This window comes from Citrus clementina, unplaced genomic scaffold (assembly GCF_000493195.1).
Source record: "Citrus clementina cultivar Clemenules unplaced genomic scaffold, Citrus_clementina_v1.0 scaffold_3, whole genome shotgun sequence".
Lineage (NCBI taxonomy): Eukaryota > Viridiplantae > Streptophyta > Magnoliopsida > Sapindales > Rutaceae > Citrus > Citrus x clementina.
Genome location: NW_006262339.1, coordinates 10,856,524 through 10,870,646, shown reverse-complemented (window position 1 = coordinate 10,870,646; position 14,123 = coordinate 10,856,524). Strand labels below are relative to the sequence as shown.

General features: G+C 34.4%; 1 protein-coding gene across 4 annotated transcripts; it reads left to right on the top strand.

The window, feature by feature from the left end:
- Window positions 1–280: 280 nt before the first annotated feature.
- Window positions 281–6,433, top strand: LOC18046466 (pentatricopeptide repeat-containing protein At3g16010). 4 transcript variants are annotated; one of them, XM_006440979.2, is made up of 6 exons: window positions 281–417; window positions 1,225–1,362; window positions 2,017–3,872; window positions 4,417–4,525; window positions 5,622–5,756; window positions 6,246–6,433. In XM_006440979.2, exons 2-3 carry the CDS (start codon window positions 1,284–1,286, stop codon window positions 3,852–3,854), a joined length of 1,917 nt encoding a protein of 638 aa, XP_006441042.1. In that variant the 5' UTR covers window positions 281–417; window positions 1,225–1,283; the 3' UTR covers window positions 3,855–3,872; window positions 4,417–4,525; window positions 5,622–5,756; window positions 6,246–6,433. The 4 variants fall into 4 exon arrangements, with proteins under 4 accessions (XP_006441042.1, XP_024045118.1, XP_024045117.1 ...); XM_024189350.1 differs by having other exon boundaries at window positions 2,017–4,296; XM_024189349.1 differs by adding an exon at window positions 5,318–5,495 and having other exon boundaries at window positions 2,017–4,525.
- The last annotated feature ends 7,690 nt before the right edge of the window (window positions 6,434–14,123 follow it).

Here is a 14,123-nt window from a genome sequence, read left to right as displayed (position 1 = left end):
TTGGAAGAAACGAACGCGATGGTCTACAGTACACGGGATGGGCGCTCCTCTATTTTTGTAACTGGGTTATGGTCTTTGAACCCGAAACAGAAGAAACAAATAGAAACATTGAGGGCGCTATATCGTGAATGCTTTTGGGAAATAAGATTTTTAATTAGGGTAATTTAGTACTTGCACAAAATAAAAGGTATACATGCGGAAATTTAAAATACGGGGGTGTATCTGGATAAATAACTTATTTTAAGAGCATAGCCGGGACAAATCCCTGCCATAGGGGGTTATTTGAAGAAACAAATTAACAAAATACAAACAAACCCCAAGTACCTACGGCTAACACGCCGCACGCAGCCCTGAACCCCCCGCTCGTGCCGCTGTGTTGTCTGCTCGTCGCATCCTCGGCGCCACTGCAAACCGAAGGTAAGCTTGAAATCTCTGCCTTTTATTTGGCTTTTCATATTTTGCCAGCTTCCGAATATTTTTTTTTTTAATAGTGATTAATTAGTGTAATTCCATGTTGTGTTAGAATGACTGGTCTGCAAGTACAGTTGCTGCTTTCTCGTTTCTTCTTCATGTTACACTTGCAGCTTTGCAATTGACATTTTGTGTTGGATATGTGAACAATGGATGATATAAATTGAGATGCTCTGCCTGTTTGCTATATTTTGCTTTGTTGATATTTTTTAATTGAAAATGGCATATTTTGGAATTCAGGTTGTAAACTAAACCGAACCAAATCAAACCAAACTGATTTTTGAAAACCTAATGAAGCCAAACTGAATTTGTCCAAAAACTTTCAAACCAAAGTAAACCAAATTTGTAACCTGAATGGAGCCAAACTGAGTTTAATTCAGAAGTAATTAAAAAAATGTGTTAGGTTCAGGAAAATCTTTACAGGCCATATATAAAGGGCTCATATAGAGCTCAGAACAATAAGTCCCCTTAGCTATTTAGCACTCTGTTGTACATGCACGATTTAACCACCATGTACGAATTACCATAAAGATAAAGACAGTCACGTGCCGTAATTAGTCTACAGCATAAACTGGCATGTCCCACAAGGCTTCAAAATTCAGTTCTCTGCGTATTTGAGAAAACTTTTGGTACTTTAGATCATTTGTTATTATTGAAAAACCTTGATGGAGTGAATCCATATTTTAAATTGTTTTTCTTTTTGCAATTAATAGAGTGACATATTTAGCATTATTGACTCTAAAGCTAGTGCAGGGGGCATCTTTTTCCTACTTGGAGCTGAAGTTGGATTTGATTTGAAAATTTGAGCTAAAATGATGGTTTTGGGATCAATTGCTAGTAAACGGTGTATATCAACTTTGTCTTGTCTTTGTCAGAGGATTAAACAAACAGGTAATTGTTATTATTTCAACTGCCCTTCCTTTAAATTTCTATATAAATTCTTCATTTTTTTATAATTGTTATGCTTTGCGTAATGTTGAAAGCATTAGAAGCTAAAACAGTTTGGTGGCCACCTTACCTTTATTTGGTAGCTAATACTATCAACTAACTATTTATTTTTATTTGACGGCTAATATTTGCATTCCATACTAGCTATGAATAAAGGCATCAATACCTCAATTCTAAAATATAGCAATAGTTGTTTCTTTTTTCATATTAGGTATGAATTTTCCTAGGAAATGAATTTGAAAGAAAGTGAATAGCAAAAACAAAGCTCAAAAAATGTAAAGAAAATAGCTACTTTGTTTTTGGACCTTTTTTAAAGACCGGATTAACAAATGGCTAAAAGCTTAAGGATCTGAGGAAGGTGTTACTCTGTAAACCTTTCATGATATGGTTGTTTCACAAAAGATTATTTTTATAAGAAATTCTTTTATAAGAAATTCTCTCTCCCGATTAAAATTTTAGTAATTTTTCTTTTTAAACCTTTATATGTTACATTTTTGTATAGTCAGTATGATTAGACAGAAATGAGAAAAGAAAGAATCCAATAGAAACAGTTATTTGCTTGTTCTTTTAATTACTTCTGTTTGATTAATCTTGCAGAAAATGAGATAGTGCACATGTTTCAGTTGTCTGGTCCAATAGATGAAATGAGAAACTTCCCTGTTAGTAAGAAGTTCGCAAGGAAGGATACATCGGCTAGAAAATTGGATGAAAGATTTATTAGGATTTTGAAAATATTCAAGTGGGGTCCTGATGCTGAAAAGGCTTTAGAAGTGCTAAAGATGAGAGTGGATCATCGGTTGGTTCATCAAGTTCTTAATATAGATGTTGAGATAAATGTTAAAATTCAGTTTTTCAAATGGGCTGGGAGGAGAAGGAATTTTGAGCACAATTCTACCACCTACATGGCTTTGATCCGTTGTCTGGATGAAACTAGGATGATTGGTGTAATGTGGAAGTCAATTCAAGATATGGTTAGAAGTACATGTGTTATGGGTCCATCTGTTTTATCTGAAATTGTGAATATTTTGGGCAAGGCTAAAATGGTGAATAAAGCTCTGTCCATATTTTACCAGATCAAGAGTCGCAAGTGCAAACCAACAGCAAACACTTACAACTCTATGATATTGATGTTGATGCAAGAAGGTTATTATGAGAAGATTCATGAGCTTTATAATGAGATGTGTAATGAGGGAAACTGTTTTCCAGACACGGTAACATACAGTGCCCTTATATCGGCATTTGGGAAATTGGGTCGCGATATTTCTGCAATTAGGTTGTTTGATGAGATGAAGGAGAATGGCTTACAGCCCACTGCAAAGATTTATACAACCTTAGTAAGTATATATTTCAAACTGGGTGAGGTTGAGAAAGCTCTAGGTCTAGTCCAGGAAATGAAAGGAAAGGGTTGTGCCTTAACTGTCTATACTTACACAGAATTGATTAAAGGGCTTGGTAGAGCTGGCAGGGTTGAAGATGCCTATGGTTTATTTATGAACATGCTGAAAGAAGGCTGTAAGCCTGATATTGTGCTCATAAACAATTTGATTAATGTTTTGGGCAGGGCTGGACGCTTGGAAGATGCTCTTAAACTCTTCAACAAAATGGAAGCTTTGCAGTGTAAACCTAATGTGGTCACATATAACACTGTAATTAAATCGTTATTTGAATCCAAAGCTCCAGCCTCTGAGGCATCTGCATGGTTTGAAAAGATGAAGGCAAATGGTGTTCTTCCCAGCCCATTTACTTATTCAATTCTCATTGATGGTTTTTGCAAAACAAACAGAGTTGAGAAAGCTCACTTGCTGCTTGAAGAGATGGAGGAAAAGGGATTTCCTCCATGTCCAGCTGCCTATTGTAGCCTGATCAACGGTTATGGAAAGGCAAAAAGGTACGAAGCTGCAAATGAGTTGTTTCTGGAACTGAAGGAATACTGTGGATGTTCAAGCGCTCGGGTATATGCTGTGATGATCAAACATTTTGGAAAGTGTGGCCGTCTTAGTGATGCTGTGGATCTTTTTAATGAGATGAAGAAACTTAGATGCAAACCGGATGTTTATACTTATAATGCGCTCATGTCAGGAATGGTAAGGGCTGGCATGATTGATGATGCTTATTCCTTGCTTAGAAGAATGGAGGAAGATGGCTGTGTTCCAGACATAAACTCGCATAACATTATCCTAAATGGCTTGGCTAAGTCAGGGGGTCCAAAGCGCGCTATGGAAATTTTTACAAAGATGCAGCATTCTGAGATAAAGCCAGATGCAGTTTCTTACAATACTATTCTTGGTTGTCTCAGCCGGGCTGGTATGTTTGAGGAGGCTGCTAGACTAATGAAAGATATGAATGCAAAAGGTTTTGAATATGACCAGATCACGTACTCGTCAATACTTGAGGCGGTTGGCAAGGTCGATGAAGATCGCAATCCTACCTTGTGAAAGGGACTTTTTTTTGACGTAAATGCCTTGTTCTTCTTCTTTCTGTTGTTAATTATTAAACTTCTTCTGTCCAATTGAGTTTCATGGTGTTATGAGGACTGCAAAGAAGCATGGTAGGTTTATCGACTTGAAACATGCATTATTTATTCATTTACTCTTCACTATTTTGGGGAGTTTTGGGTGGGGAATTAGTATTGCTGGAATGAGTTACCTTGGAGACTTATTTTGGATGAACCAAAGATTCACAAGAAACTCCATAAAAGCACTCTTGTTGCGCACTAAATAAAAAAGTGGGCTCTTAGACAAAATTGAGGAAGTGTGATGAGCCAAGTGCTCTTCAAAACTCATCTGATATGTAGATATTACTGTCGGTAAGTAGAAAATGGTCTGAGTGTACTGGAAAAATGCCGGTGAGGCTTGTGTCTTTGACATGAGAAATAAGGTAAATGCGATGTTGACAATATATTTCCTCAAAAGTCTAGCTTTAGTCTTATTTTGCTTGAGTTAATGTTTTTCCATGTCTCCATCTTTGCGATAAACATCAAGAATTTGTTACTGACAGAGATGGGGAGCAGTTCACTAAACTTCAGGAAATGGTAGATTGGTCGTTTGAGGATGGAGAGGATGAAGCTAAAGGTGTTTACATTGCCAAGCTCAAGGAGCTCAAGAAGGTAAAGTCTTATTTAATTGTTGTGTACTTTTTGTTTATGCTCGAAAGGGAAGGGAGTGGCATGTACAAAGTGTAATTTAATTTTATGGTTTTAAACAAATGAGAGAGTTTGGTGTTTTTTTTTTTTTTTTTTGGGTGTTATTCTAAGTTGTTATTTGTTTTCATATTATTATCTTGTAAAGAAACAATAAATAAGTTGTTATGAAAATACAAAATTCATCAAGCAAACTTTTTATTTCCCTAACCTTTAAGCTTCCTATAACTCCCATAGTCCCATTATCTCCCTAATTTAAGAATTATCGTCTCTTGTATGTATGATCTACTACTCACCACTTTATAGTTGTATCACTTTAAAAGGAGGCTCTGCTCCATATTTTACACATTTGAGTGGAACATAAAGGACCATTCTATATTGTGTCTCTGCTTTGTTCTCTCTTCACCCCTTTTTTTTGGGTGGGTATAGACTCTGTTCATCATATTACATTGTTGAGTTACTTGTTACCTATTATCATTTAGCACATTATCAGCACGAGTCTCTAATCACAAGAGGTTTATGTTTTTCCTCCCTCAAATTATGGTAAATTTCTCTACTTTATTTGTCTTTCATATGTACGGAAGTCCAATTAATGTTTTTAACCATCTTGATTTGTCTTAACATCAAAATCATATGTTATTTTGTATTTCAAATAGTATAATCTATCATACTTATATCTTTATTGGCCATTACTTATAGGGTCCAGCTACATTGCCAAAGTGATTACTTACCCCTGATTTTTTTCTTTTACCAATTTAGCCGTTAGATTGCAAGCTAAGAGATCCGACGGCTTTGAACTAATGTAGACAAATTTTGTCGGTTACCAAGATGACCTGTCTCAGTTATGCAAAAAATTAGGGTTTCATCTTTGTGGGTTGGGAATATTGATGGTTGATGAAGGTTAAGGCGATTCTCGGTGTTAGGTTTTCTGACTGAGGTGAGAAAGCTATGAATCAAGCCAAACATATCTTAATTAGGGTTTTAGTGGCATAAGTCGTTAATTGGGTCCCTCTTTTTTACATGCTGGGCATTTAAATAATCGGCGTTCTGGGCGTTATGGCAGGAGAAGTATCAATCGAGTTCTGCGTCATTCAACTGAGATGAGAACTTGTAGATGAGCTTTATTGAAGGGGATTTTGTGTAAGATTATATTGTTGGTGTGGAGAATCAACTGAGTGCTCACCTATTTGCAACCGAGGTAGGTTTTTCATATGAATTTCAAATTTGGGGCTGCTAATTATTGTGCATGTGCATAATTATTTTGTGGTAAATGGTTGGAGGCAAGAAGACTTGAAGGTTTAAAATGGGTAAATTGGGATCAGAAAACTGCTTGTTTGCCTTTAAATTATACAACAGGTTATACACAATATATGGGTTGTGAGTAATAGATTTGCTTGGCTTATAATGATGAATATTCGTTAAATGTAATTTGGTTGGATCAAGTTCACTATATGTTTGTTGAGGCCGTCATCGAAGTATGTTTTTTTGTCTAGCTTGCTTGCTTATATCAAAACACTTTGTAGAATGTAGATGATATGGCAGTTATCATTAATTGTCTAGAATTGTATGTAATGGTTATCTGGTATCTGAATAATTAAGTTTCACCAGACAAGTGAAGCCATGAAAACATTCAGTTTGAAAATCATAAGCGATATTTTTTATACATTTTAGAGTAATTGGAATGCAGGAATGGATTCGGGACAATTCAAAAGGAGAAGGCACGTGATTTTGATAGTTGCAGCGAAACATTTGAATGATGTAAATGGTGAAGAAAGGAAGCCAGGCAAAGCAGCTATGGATTTATAAGTTCTTGCAAGTTTATGGAAATGACCAAATACCATATCTGAATCAATTATTTTTTGAGCATTCACAAGATTGAACTTGATTTTTGGTTAATGAAAGATTTTTATGGCTATTTTAATTGTTCAGTGGGGAAGATGTACGTCGGATGAAGGCATTGGATGGAAGGACATGCATAATGAAAGAGGTTGGTAAATTGGAAGTCACGTTTCAATTGATTTAGTTGAAAGAGAAGATGTTTTGAAATAATAGGTAGTAATTTTCATTGAATTCTCCAAGTTGCACAAGGAAATAGGATTGGAAATTTAAGAACTTGCCTCTGCAGAGGGATAAAAAAAGCAAATATATACAAGTTAGACGCACAGAGTAGAGAAAGGCGCCGTTGGCTATTGTAAATCATTGGAGTGTTGAAGTGTGGGCTGCTTCTCTTTTGTAGTATCGGGGGAATTGAAATATGGTATGAAATCTTGTTATGTATGTTTTAAGTCATTATAACGATAATCTGTTTCTTCGAATGTGGTTTCATGATAGCGAACTTGTCATTGCCTCATGTCATTCTACGTTGCTCATGATGCTAAATGTTAATAAACTGCTTTAATTCCCTAGTAATTTGGCAAATATAGCCTATCTGCACAAGACACTTTTATCTTGTATATGGGTTATTGGGTGTACTTTTGTGTAGCATAAATAATCTTAGTTTTTGTTTTTTCCGCTGTCCACCCCTTTATACATGTTTTGAGTCTCTTATAAAAAATATCACGCGTCACATTATTAAAGAGGTCAGTTTTTAATACCAAATTACTCTTATCTATTGTATAGCAATCTGAACTACGCCTGGTATTTGGTTTGCAAAGGACATTCAATTCTGTACGTAGGCAAAATTAATTTTTGCATAATCACATTCTTAGCCCCTGTTTGGTGTGAGGTTGGGCTACAATATCTTAAAAACTTATGTGGCTTAGAAATTTAATTGATTTATTCTATCACTTATATGATGAAAATTTATAATATTTTTGTTAAAATTATTATTTAATGTCATATATACTACACATTATTAACTTTTGTTTTATAAGTATTTTTTTTAAGTTATAGCATCTTAATACTAACTGGGGCCTTAGTTTACCACACGAGCCTCCTCCCCTCCTAAAGGTTCAAACAAACGATATTGATATGTGGAAGTAACATTTACAACATCACTATGGATAATGATTATTTCAATTCTTATTTAATATTCACTGTCATAAAAGGAAAATAGTGGCTTAACTTAATTTATTTTGCTAATTAGTGTTGATGCTGAAAAAACAGCCTAAACTCAAACGATGATATGAACGCTACTGTCCACACCTGCCCACCACAAAATATGGTTAGGATATGCCGGAGAGAGTTCCGGCATAGATCCTCCAATGCCTAATTCAGATATTTGGTGTAGAAGGAAAGGAAAATGAACTAGAGAAATGGGAAATAAGTTGGTGTACAACTCAACACTGATCACACCTTTTCAGTATTGAAAACTTGGAGAATGATGTTGGGCTTATATGATTTTTTTTTTATTATTTAACAATTAGTTTCGAACACAAGTAATAGCTTCTCAATATTGAAAACTAAGACACTAGTGTTTAGGTTGGATTTTTCTAATAGCACTAAGGAATACAGTCGACCCAAGCGTACTTGGAACTTACTATTATTGGGCTAACTTTATATGTACAACCTAGAGCCTATGTGGGTGACTAGTAGCCTGAAATTTACATGAACAAATAGGTTTATAAGTACAAGAGTCTATGTATGCAACCTAGTTTATAAGTACGACATGAAGTCTATGCAGGCGAATTGGGAATTTACCAATTTGATCTAAAAGTGAAGTAATTCAACTTGAAAATCTATGTCTGACCAGAAAATGTACTAGCTTGACATGGAGATTTATTTTTCAAGATAAATATGTCCTATTTTTTATGATAGTTATGTGCCACAATAGTTTAAACTATCTTTGACTAATAGACAACACCTGTCAATTGTTGATGAGAGTGTGGCAAAAATCAAAGAAGCAAACATCATTAGCTTATTTAAGCTGGAGAGTGCATCGGAGGAGGGGGTTAACAAATTTAACTGAAAACTCTACAAGTTATCAACTATTAACCATTCTACCTTTTACACTAAAAATCCTTTGAATTCTAACCTATTTCCAGTTTCTCCAGTTTATTTTCCTTTTCTTTAGTTTATTTTCCTTTTCCTATATACAAAATATCTAACTTAGGTAATTGGAGGATTTAAGCTAGAACCCCTTCCGGCGTATCCTAATCGTATTTTATGGTTGGTAGATGTGGAGAGTTATGTTCAAATTATCATTTGAATTTGGGTTTGTGCTGTTATCCCCTAGAAAACAAATTCAGCTGCCGACCAGGATTGATGCCTTGCGGCCGAGGGCTCTCGTGACTTTGGAAGCGAATAAGGAAGCAATAAGGCCAGCAATGAATACTACATATATATATATATATATATATATATATATATATAAATATTGGGAATTAACATTAACCTTGAACTTTTGCTTTTTGTATGAGTAATAATTAAATTTAGTTCTTTCCTGCATAGTTGTAATTTCAACTTTTATTTTCCCCCACTTTTTTCTAATTGTTCATTGTTTTGGACTATTTCAGGATGCAATGGTGACCAATTCGCCATTAATGTTGCATGTTAGATCAAGATTATTCCAAACCTTGGACATCGAGAACTCTTGCTACACACTAATTGCTCGATCAAGAATGATTAACTAGCAAATTAAAAAACAAATCAATCCAAGAACAGTGATTGAAGCAAAAACAGAACATAAGAAATTTATAGAGGTTCAGCTATAGTGGCTACATCTTCTTGAGAAACAGGGCTATGACTTTTTCTATTTATGCAAAATCAGGGTACAAGCCTTTTAAGAGGTTGTAATGAATTGAATCATCCAAATCACAGTCACCAGGATATTATATACAAGTCTGGAAGCCGTTAAAAAGTTTGTTTAGAAGCCAGCATTTTGTTTTGTCACTACTAGAAAAATGGGCTTTACTGACACCACTTTAGTGTCAGTAATTACTTTTGCTGACACTTGTTAATTGTGTCAGTAATGCTCAAGGCAGAACACACTGACACTAATTTTTAGTGTCAGTGATTTTTGCGTCAGTATCTTGTGTCACTATAGTATCACCACAATAGTGATACTATGGTGTTAGTATCAGTTGATACTATTTATATGTCAGTATTTTGTGTCACTAGAGAGTCACAAGGATAGTGACTCAATCGTGTTAGTATTTAATGATACTATTTACATGTCACTGATTTATGTAACTACAGTATCATGAATCCATTGATTCATTAACATAAAAAATTCTTATCGTCATTTAAATAATTAGTGTCAGTATTAACGGTACTATACCGGTTGTGATTTATTTTTTTTAATCACATTATTCATGTTTATTTTAAAATTAAAATAAACCCAAAATATATTAAACATACCAAATATTGTAATGCAATTCACATAATACACAATGTCACTGAGTAGTATACACGATAAAGTACTAAATTAATACATCATTGTTTGGGGGTAAAAAACAAGTTCAAGTATTAAATTAAGCTTTGAACAAGTAGCATACACGATAAAGTACTAAATTAATTTATGAAAATTTAGCCAACAAGAATAAAAAGATAACAATGTCACTGATTTTGGAGTCCACATATGCCTTAATTTTGTTTCTACCTGCAAGTATATAAAATCAATTAGCACACCACAAAAAATAAGTCTTGTATATTTTTAAGGAAAAATAATCATAAATTACTTGTATGTTACCTCGCGATTGTAGGCTGTAATTAACTTGGCAACGTATGTAGCCCACTGATCACGAAGTCGTGAGAGGTCCTTAAGAGTGTATTCCTCAATTCCCTTGAACTTTAATTTTAAAACAACAAGTTATTCACCAAAAATCCTTGACTAAACTACTTAATTATCATTCATTTAAATATATTTGTGTGTTAACAATTAAAGCCAACAAATAAACTCCAACAATGTTACTGTTTTATCCAAAATTATATATGTAAATACTGACCATCCTGATCATGGTAATTGCAAAAAAAAAAAAACAACTTGTGAACCCCAACAGCAACAATGTTTGATAGCCGAAGCAACTTGTGAACCCCAACAGTACGTGATTTAATACAAATATGGATGTAGATACAAAACCTTAATTAGGATGACAACTTATCCTCATCAAAGTAAAGTACAAGCAACGACACCATAACACATCCCCACTAACAATTACTTTGCAACCCAAACAATTATTTTGTGTTGGGATATGCAGTACATTGTGTATATCCCAAATCCTAATTCATGTCTATATGGATATTCATATAATCTATTCAACAGTATGCAACATAGTCACCATTATAAGTACCCAATAGTTTATAAAATGCATACAATACGCAATAAAAAGATAACTATAAAGAAGCACACAATAGGTCTTTGAGCTGATTCATTTCACAATAAATTAAAACAATATGATGCAGTATTGTAAAAATCGTTTTCAATACTTACATTATTTTTCAGAACGTTCATATTTGTGACGATATCTTGCATGTATTTCATCACATAGTAACCACATTCAAAGCTGCTCGCTGCCTCGGACACTACAAGATCAAAATTACATTAATGTTTTATTGTACGTTAACAATAATTATTTAGGTTTGTCTGATTTTTACCTTGACGGGTATCCATTGAACATTGGCCTTTGTATCAGAATTTAAACTCTGATGTATTTGAATCCCACTACAATTAAGAGACATAGCTAACATTAACAAATAATTAGCATAAGACATAAAAATAAAACAACATGATCAAAGATACAAATAACAAACTTAACTGATTGACAATCTGCATTAGCTCTTCATCAGGACTGTCTTCCAAAGGATCAAGATAATAGGTTGTACGTCTCACCATATCAATTGCCAATAACACCCAGTGGCCACTAAACAAAGTAAAAATTGTTCTCACACATGAATAACAAGTAAAAGTTTTTAACTTCGTGATTAATAAAAAAATTAAAGAATATGACTAGCAAATGAAAAAGGTTATACCCAGGGTTATACCGGAATACGATGACTTGTCCCAATTCTGCCAAGCCTAACATTTTTGAAATGTATTGAGTCCTGTCTTTGAAGCTAACCCTTGGATATAGCTTCTCAAAAAGCCCAAACTAAACCAGCTTAGTACTTCCATTGCTCTCCATCTCCTCATACAGGTGTCTAAGAGGAAACAAACATATATAACGAAGTAAGTTTACTAAAACATAAGCTATGATTTACCGTACTTGATCTATATGTTAATGATGCAATTTGAGACCTCTTTAAACTCGATGATTTCAGGACAAATCATTTTGTCCAAGTGTGTTCCCCAAATTTCACCAAAGGTTGCTGTGTGATGCCGAATCCTAATCAACCGAGGTAAAGAATTCTCGATGAATATGGTAAACATGTTCATATATTCACTCATGTCATTCTTTCTTGATCGTGCTGCTGCCTGTGTATTCTTCACACGTACCTTGAGGTCTTTTGCTGCTGGTCTGATGACCCGTGGTTCTTTTTTGCTACTTCTGCTGGTCTGATGACCAGTGGTTCTTTTTTGGGTACTTCTGTTGGTCTGATGACTACTGGTTTTTGTTGGATACTTTGTCATGACAGGAGAACTGCACATCTAGTACTTTAAGAGTTAGTCTAGGAGATCTTCTCGGTGTGGGCTTTGAAGTAATTTCATACTCTACTTTTTTAGGGTTTTATTGATGAGTTGCTTGGGAAATTGTGGTGGGAGTGTCCTTAATTTTACTCTTAACAGATTTTGGAGTCGACTTACCCGATGGGAAATCAGCCTATGCAATAATCAAAATACATACCATTAGTAGTAATACATGCATATACAAATGGAAATAAAATAATGACATGTAAGAGGCCATATACCTTTCTTTTTCCAAGAGTGTTAGGGGATTGTTGATCATTGTCAATTTGAACACCAGTGGAAGTTTTGGGCTTGGGAAAGTTAGAACTTCCAATTTCAGTATTTCTGTACGCATTTAACCTTGCATTCATGCGTTCTAATTGAGCAAACATGAATTGAAATCTCTCTTGATACATCTTTCTTTCTCTTGCTAACTCAGTGGCATCAGGGACATGAAAGTACATAGGTGGGGTGACAAATTGCCCCACTCCTTGCACCCTGCTTCCATTTGGCTGCTTCTGAAGAGCTTCACCTAAAATGTCATGTGACCTTTGTGATTGGAATGTTCCTTGTTCAACTTGACTCTTCAGCTCATTTTACAAAAAAAAAAAAAATTAAATATGCAATTACGAGTACAAGATATCAGCTAAACTAAACTAATATCCTTCTTCAATCTTTAACACAGAGCAAGTCCATATACAGTTCAAATTGAAACTACAGAAAATATTACAAGACAACACCTCACACAAGTTTTAACCTTTTATATGCGAAGAAATAAGTTATGATAAAGTCTTACTGAGCTTCTGTCACTTGTAAATGTTGCCATACAATTATTACAAAAAGCAGTATATATGTATGTAAATATCTACACACACACACACATTATAAAGAAAATTCATAAGAATTAAGTATACAAGTAACTTACTATTTTCTCAGCAATTGGCGTCACATCAGAAGCATATTTGCCATCTCGGTCTGCTCGTGCCATTAACCAAGCTTCACTGCGGTCAATCTCCCGCTCAGAAACTCCACTCTCCTTTTTCTGTTACAAGGTGACATAAAACATAAATAATTGATTCCATTATATTATATGTATTAGATTACTTATGTTACTGTAATTAGATTATTTACCACACATACTTTTCTATACTATATGCCACCATATCCTGTGCTACCCAAGCGATAGTTGTAGACATTCTTTGCTCTTTTGTTTTTGGCCTTCTTACTTTTTTCCTGCACAAAAAGTTTATATGAAGAACAAAAGGTTACCGCTGATTATTAGTAACTAGCAACAGATAAATAAGGTAATATTAAGAAACAACACACCTGAAATTGTTCAGACAAAACTTTGTCAACAAAAAGTTTCCAATCTTCCTTTTTAATGCTCGGATATTCAATAGGAGGCAACCTTAGTGACTTTCGATTGTCCTTGTTAGGTAGAACAAATTCAGTTCGTAGTTCACATCGAAAGTTTCTTGATGCAACCCCCATCCACTTTAATACTTGGCTTTTGCATTTCAAGCTCAATTTGAATTTTTTCTGTAAACCAATAACATGGATTAGAAATAGCTTTAAACAAATCTGGAAGTTATATAAAATCTTTAAACATACTATGAAACAAGTAAACAAAACCTGAAAATGAAGCCACAAAGTTTCCTTCATCTCCAGTGGCACACAGCTCCAATCATCAAGTAAAATTGAAATTGTTTCACGTACAATGACTCCAATGTAACTCCTAAGATCATTTCTTCCCTTTCCAACTGGAACACCATAAGAATTGTACTCAATTGCAGCTTCATGACTAACTTCTTGTTTTTGCAAACCTTTTTTTTTGTTTGTTTTCTTCTCTTTAGTCTTCCGTCGAGCTCCGGAAGAGTGAACTCAGCATCTTCAGCAATCTCCTACAATCCTGAAAATGATTAAAATAAATAAGTATATCATTTAGATTAATAAGTTAATACAAGAGCATATAATGAAATAAATAAATCACTTACTGGAAAACTGTGAAAATTGGTGCTGGAA

What these genes read in the sequence shown, in the direction of transcription:
- LOC18046466 (XM_006440979.2), top strand. Translation starts at nt 1,284, where the DNA reads ATGATGGTTTTGGGATCAATTGCTAGTAAACGGTGTATATCAACTTTG. An exon ending in TCAGAGGATTAAACAAACAG is followed by an intron (nt 1,363 to 2,016) that starts GTAATTGTTATT and finishes TTAATCTTGCAG; the next exon opens with AAAATGAGATAGTGCACATG.